This window comes from Oryzias melastigma, linkage group LG14 (assembly GCF_002922805.2).
Source record: "Oryzias melastigma strain HK-1 linkage group LG14, ASM292280v2, whole genome shotgun sequence".
Lineage (NCBI taxonomy): Eukaryota > Metazoa > Chordata > Actinopteri > Beloniformes > Adrianichthyidae > Oryzias > Oryzias melastigma.
In genome coordinates, this window is record NC_050525.1 from 11,626,302 (window position 1) to 11,633,201 (window position 6,900).

The 6,900-nt window shown below is 37.2% G+C and overlaps 1 protein-coding gene across 5 annotated transcripts; it reads right to left on the reverse strand.

Moving 5' to 3' along the window:
- Positions 1-14: 14 nt before the first annotated feature.
- On the reverse strand, positions 15-5,823 carry ccdc61 (coiled-coil domain containing 61). 5 transcript variants are annotated; one of them, XM_036215104.1, is made up of 13 exons: positions 5,595-5,823; positions 4,467-4,704; positions 4,293-4,375; positions 3,416-3,576; positions 3,147-3,299; positions 2,842-3,046; positions 2,660-2,760; positions 2,342-2,553; positions 2,190-2,268; positions 1,915-2,112; positions 1,798-1,834; positions 987-1,053; positions 15-912 (listed from the first exon to the last, which is right to left on the reverse strand). In XM_036215104.1, the coding sequence occupies exons 2-13, from the start codon at positions 4,612-4,614 to the stop codon at positions 818-820; spliced, it is 1,539 nt and encodes a 512-aa protein (XP_036070997.1). In that variant the 5' UTR covers positions 4,615-4,704; positions 5,595-5,823; the 3' UTR covers positions 15-817. The 5 variants fall into 5 exon arrangements, with proteins under 5 accessions (XP_036070997.1, XP_024118722.1, XP_036070998.1 ...); XM_024262954.2 differs by having other exon boundaries at positions 2,342-2,550; positions 2,678-2,760; positions 4,467-4,624; positions 5,595-5,822; XM_036215105.1 differs by having other exon boundaries at positions 2,342-2,550; positions 4,467-4,624; positions 5,595-5,822.
- Between the last annotated feature and the right edge of the window lie 1,077 nt (positions 5,824-6,900).

Here is a 6,900-nt window from a genome sequence, read left to right on the forward strand (position 1 = left end):
CTCAGAGGCTGTTGTGTTTTTAAAATAAACTCTGTATTTAGGAAAATAGAAAAGGCAGACAGGAGAATTTACAATAACAGTCATGTGTGCAGACAACAGAATCATTACAAAAAAATGACTTGGTATCAAAATAAAAATGGCCTTCATTCACATAGATTAACAGATTTAAATAGATAAAAATAGTTTTTGCACATTAAGGTGACAGTCTTCACAAAAGGACACAATACAAGAAAATGCAGACATGAAAAAATGACCATGGGTTCAAGGAAATGTTCCGATTCAACCACTGAAGGAAATCTAACATGAAAAATGAAGCTTAGGCATAAATTAGTTGAACACAGACGTACAGTGATGTTCATGCAAACTAGTTAAATCCACCTAATTACAACTTTTTTGGGGATGAAAGGGGAAAACCCACACTAAAGATTTAGGATTCAAAGACAGAGTTACTTTTGTAAAAAGTATTTCTAAACCAATAAATATTTAAGAGTCTTTGACGATTCACCAGGAGTCTGTTTAGCTGCTTTAGTGCTTTTGCACTTTTTTAGGCTTAATTTCAACAAGATAAATACACTGAGAGGTAATTGTTGAAAATGGTTTGATGGACAAAAAAATGCATATTAAAAAGAAAATAGAAGTTCACAAAAAAGTAGTCTGTTGTTCTTCACAGTGATGAGTTTCCTGCAGATTGGAGCTTCCACACAGAGTTGTAGTCTCCTAGCACTTAAACTCCAGGGAAATCATTTTATGAAGCGTTCCTCTGCCTGAGCTGCAGGTGGTGTCCCAGAGCATGCCCAGCTACCACCTGAGCAGCAGGTTAATGCCCAGTGTCCAAGTCCCTCATGTATTCCTGCAGCGCCTGCAGCCGTGCATCGATTTCTGACATCTTGGAGCCTCGGTCCAAAGAGCTCTCTGCACATTGAAACATGACATCTAAACATCCCATAGGAGATCTCCAGAGTTGCAGTAAATTATGAAAGCATTACCTCTGTCTTTAACTCTGCGAGTAGGAGTGCTGGACGAAGGGTTCCTGTTCAAGTGGCCTGATCTCGACTAGAAGACGAAGAGAGTACATAAAATAAAGAACAGGGAAAGAATAAATGCATAATAAAAGGTGATTAAACATGCTCATTGACAGATTTTATTTAGATTAAAGTGTGAGTTAAAGTTTGGTTTGACTAAATCAATAAAAACCAATGCTAATAACACAAATATTAGTGTGTATGAGATGCTGTTTATGAACACATGGAAATAAATCCCCCAAAACTAATTTAATATATGCCACTGTGATGAAAACTGTGTTTTTAGGATGATTTTTGGGCATTAATATCACGATGGAGGACATACATAAAGAAAATTAAACTTAAAATGACATTTCTGAGTATTTCTTTTTTCAAATCGTTGTGAATCAGGAACAGATGAAAAAAAATGTAGTGGAAAAAGATCTCATTTGTGATGTAAAATATAAGCTGGACAGGCGGGAGAGCGTGTAAACAGATTGCTCAGTTATGGGTGATAGGAATAGGGACGGAACTGCTCTGTGTTAACAACTCAGAGGCATATTTCTAATGAACTACTGCGCTCTGTAGAAACTATTTCCTAGAAAACATTTTTTTATTTTGGTTAAAAACGCTATAATCATAATTAAAAACACTGGGAACGCTTTTAGAATAGATGAAAAGATGATCAGAGTGGGTCTTAGGGGCATTCCATTTGTTACTCATGTTTAAATGAAGCATGTAAAAGTTAAGGAGCCACAGAAAGTAAAAGAAAACCGAAGTATCTTAAATGACTCACCACATTAGGTCCATTATAATAGTTCTGTTTGTTTCCTCTGCACATAGGAGGAAAACAAGAAAGAACCACATTAAAACAAATAAAAGACCCCTCTAAAGCTTGTGGGTAAAATCTAACCTGAAGAGCGTTTTGGCCATTTCTTCCATATCTACTAATGAGCTCTCGGAGGAGTTCCTGCTGCCTCGGCGCTCCATAGACAAACTCCTGCCTCTGCTGCCTGCGCGGGCCAGCTGAGGATAGGCCTCTCTGGAACGAGAGCGGCCTCTCTCAGGTATGATGGGGGACGTCAGCATGTCTCTCCTCACCCTCCGCTGTCTGACAGAAATTGGGGTAAAGGTTGTTCATTCAGAGAATAATGAAAAAGGAAAAGGAGAAAAAAAACGGGAACTGACTTTTTGAGTTCTGCCTCTTTCAGTCTGCGCTGCCTGTCCTGGATGTAAGCCGTGGGGTCAAAGCGTGCTGCTCGGGACCCTTGGGAGAGAGGGAGCGTTGAGATTTCTGGAGCATTTTAAATAAAAGAATATATGTTGAGCGGCGTTCGTACTTGTGGGAGAAGGTGAGGGTCTGGGTATGTGAGCCCGCGGTCCTGAGGAGTCTGCTCTTCTTCCCCTCTCCAGAGATCTGTGCTCGATACGTTCTCTGGACCCCGATCGAGCCCTGACTGGTCTGTAGCCGGACCTCTTTTCACAAGAAAGAGAGCGATAGACGTCGTCATCGACCCGAGAGTTGATGTGAGCGGACACAGGCGTCAATCTGCTGCAGAAACACAGACAGAACGTGAGCTCAGAGAAAATAACATTCAGATATCAAAAGTATTGTTTGCAAGAAATAAATGAAGAGGTAGAAAGTAAAGATAAAGTACACGCTTAGATTGTCTAACCCTCTCCGTAGTAACGCCAGCTCATTGGTGAGACTCTTAACACGAACACGGAGGGCACACTCCGATGCTCTCAACTCTTCCAACTAAGCAGAAAAAAAGGAGAAAGGTTCACCCTAACAAACAGCAAAGGAAACAACAAAAATGATCCCAAGAAGACTTTTAACCTGCTCCACCAGGAGGCGCTGCTCCTGGCATCTCTTGCTTGTTGACCTTTGACTTTTAGCTCTCTCTTTGATGAGCTGCTCCTCCAGCGCCCTCACCACGTCGTTCATCCTCCAGTCCTCTCGGCCCGGTGCTGAACTGTCACTCATCTGCAGTCGAGCCAGAGCTTTGGCCATGGCATCCTTCTCTTCTTTCATCACAGCCAACCTGAAGAAAAAACACTCACATGTTAAAAGAAAAAAAAAGAAAAAAAAAAACAGCTTCCTTTGCATTTTAATTACTGTAGTAAAGATAGCACGCGACCTACTCTGCTCGGAGACGCTGTATTTCCAAATCTGCAGGTTTGTTAACTCCATGAGTGGTGAGAGCACTGAGCTCCGCCCTGAGGGCTCTGATCTCCTTCTGCAGAGTAGCCGGGTCAGGCTTTCCCATGTACGGCAACGGCAGCGGGTAATGAATCCTGCACATGGTAAACAGAAACTTACCACTTTAACAAGAGGATAAATCATGAAACCACAAAAATCAATACAAAAATAATGTTTTTATGTAAAAATGAAACATCTAAAAGACACAAACCTATCAAACTCCACAGTATATATGAGGATTAGGTATCTTTTGGCAGTGAGGGCAGATGACTGCTGATGTGCACGGGGACGGCTGACCACGCCCGCTTTTCTGTTGCGTAGAAGCTCCAAGTCAGCATAGGTCAGGAGGTCAAGAGTAACGGAATCACTCGTCTGCAGAAAAAAATATCACAATAGATTTAATTTCACTCAATTTAGAAAAAAATGTCCAGTTATGAAATATGCCTAAAGCAAGAAATATGTAGATTAATGCAATCTGCTTTTCAGATGCATTTGATCATTTCACAAAGATTTGTTTATGCCTCTTTTGTTTGCTTCCTAAAAAAACTTTATAAAAGAAAAAGAGGAAATGTATCCCTTCCTTGAGCTTATCAGGTTTAATATTCAACTATAATGCAAATTAAATTAGTTTATCTAGTCAGAATGCAAACGTTTATTCCAGAGAAGTCATGTGTGTTGACAGAATATCTACCAACATTAGGTTTAAAGTCTAAAAATGACAATTCTTAAGATATAGTTTAATACCAGCATCAATATTGTATTACTTTTTTGGACGATTTACATCTGAAACATGCAAATTCATTGTTAGACAGTTGACAACCATTTATTTTAAAATTCTCAAATTTCCTATTTTACAGAATTTTGCAGATTTTACACAAAATCATGTAGTTACAGAATCTATGCCGCTCCCTTTTAGGGTCTCGTCTCCATACAGTAGTTCCAGGAATCCAAAGTGTTAAGGGAGCTCTGTAAAACTGTCCATTTGTCATTCAAGTGGAAACATTGAACTGGAATCAACAGCTCTCTCCCTCAGCTCCCACAGCCTCAAGCAAAGTGGGTCCATTTGAGGAATATCTGCATGAACATACCTTTCTTACAGCCGACTCCAACATGCTGCAGAAAATTGGGAACTGCTTGAAGTTCCCCGTTTTACGAGTTAGGTCTTCAATATCTAAAAAAGCAAAATAACAAAGAGTTAAGAAAAAAAATGGCAATGTAGACACAGCTTTGACTGAGATAAATATGGCATCCCATCTACTTACACGCTGGATCAAATTCCCCCCTCCACTGATCCGCGGTCACCGAATCAGAGATTTCAACGATCAGGACACCCTTGTCCAACTCCATCTTCACAGAGAACTCTGTTCCTCGAAACACAATATCTTCCATCACCTCAGTGTCCTCTTCCATCGCTCAGTGTCTGTGTAAAAAGAATAAATACCACAATTGTTTTGTTTTGTTTTGTTTTTTGTTTGAAAAATTAATATTGACTAGTTGTTTCTGTGGGGATATAAAAAAGTAAATAAAGCCAGAAGCAAAAATAAATTATTAAATTGCCAAGAAACATGCAGACACAAGTGGAAGTTAGTCAGGAAACATACATTTTTGGAGAAATAATACAGATTTTATTGTATAAAGAAAATAATTTTGTATCAGAAAAAGTACATTTTCTTTATCTTTACTGTATATTATTTACATTTTAGACGAATATGAACAAAAGCTCCAGTTAAGCCCTTATCACATCAGTCTCTTATTGACAGCACATTTAATTCATATTTTACTATCTGAAATTTTCTTCTGCATCATGTTAACCTAAAAATAAACTACAACAAGGAGCAAAACAATAAGAAAAAAAGGAAACCTTTACTATCAGGGGATTGTTTTTAAGGCAACACGCGCAGACATGATTATTTTTTTATTATTAATTCATGTATTTTCCCCTTCTTTGGTTAACTTCACTCAGCATGAACTTACACCAAGACGCCACAGGAGGCAGTAGTAAGCAGGTTTTAAACATACATTATTTACACTAGTAAAAAGTTTGAAATGATGGACCCAATGACAACAAAGGGAAGTAAAAACATGGTACCAGCAAAATGACTGTCAATGGAGAATACAGTACAACTCAAACCTTGAATAATGTACCATTTCTAGTGAAGTGACAGTAAAATCAAAGATGACTTCAACCTTTGCTAGAGTTAACATCGATGCTTGTTAAGCTAGGTCCTTCAATAACGTAACAGCGTTTACTTGAACTCGATAGTCGATGTTAGCTAGCAAAAACACCTACATATTTGTTTAAATATGCAGCTAGCTAGACAGAAACAAGCAAATATTTTTGAAAGAGTACCGCGATATTAAAATAACAAACAACAAAATAATGTCATTACCTTTGCTCACAACAAAGATCCTCAAGTGCAGCGAGCTGTCAGCACATCTCCTCCTTTTGGAATAGAATTTCGAAGATGTAAGCTAAAACCAGCCCATAGACTGCCAAGGCACTCGGTTTCCCAGCAGTTTGTGAGCCGCAAGCGACACCGGGGGAGCGATTCATTAACCGGGAACCGTTAAATTCTTCTTCTTCTTAGCCTTCGGACTTTGCTGGTCTTTCTCTACCATCAGTTTGATGGCGACTCTGTGCTCCTCGTATGGTTTATTGCCATCTAGCGGTAGAGCGGAGTCATTGCAGTAGCAGAGCAGTCGGGGCGAATCAGAGCTGGATGGAACAACAACAATAATAATAATAATAATAATAATAATAATAATAATAATAATAATAATAATAATAATAATGATAATAATAATAATAACAATAATAATAATAATAATAATAATAATAATACTTTATGCATTCCTTTAAGAATGTTTTCCAAACTTGTTTCCTCTATAGTTTAAATATTTCTGCTCTGCTGTGTCTTATTTTATGCAAACTAATAAAAAGGGTTAGGTTTGAAACATTTATCATTTTTACAAAGTCAGTCTTTGGTTGGAAACTAGATCTAATCAAGATGTTTACTTATTTATTTAATCAAATAATCATAAAAAGATTCTATATCTAAATTGTTGTTTTAAAGAAGTTGCATAAGGATTTACTAATGATGCTTTAAATTTTTATTTTTATCAATACCTCTTGTTTTACCCCAGATTTGCGCCCAAAATTTAGTGTTGAAAAAAAAAAAGAAACAGACTTTTAACATGTCTATCTCTATAAGCTATTTTTAAGATTCAAATTTAATTCTGGTGATCTTAAAATGTAAATCTGGTGTAATTTTTAAATAATTTTATTTTTATTTTTCACAAAATCAAGACTTTTCTTGTAGTTGTAGTGAAGGTTAAATTTTAATTTGAATTAATTTTTATGGACTAAACTGACCAAAGCTTTGGGTCGATCCTCACTTGGACTTCCTGAGATCTCACTTAGACAGAGATTATTCAAAAAAATCACCATTAAACCCCTTGATTACCCCTTATCTAAATGTGAACTACTTTGGAAGACATTTGTCGGCAGAATATTACGTAGATATGGTAAAGAAAGTACAGAATTTCTGCAACATAGACGTTAATATGGTAAGGTGAGAGATTTCTTTTGCATAACAATAATAGGTTCTGCAATCCATGATGAAATACAGAGTTTTTATCAGTTCTAAAAAAAATAATCTGCTTAGAAGATATCACCTTGATTTATTTTATTTTTAT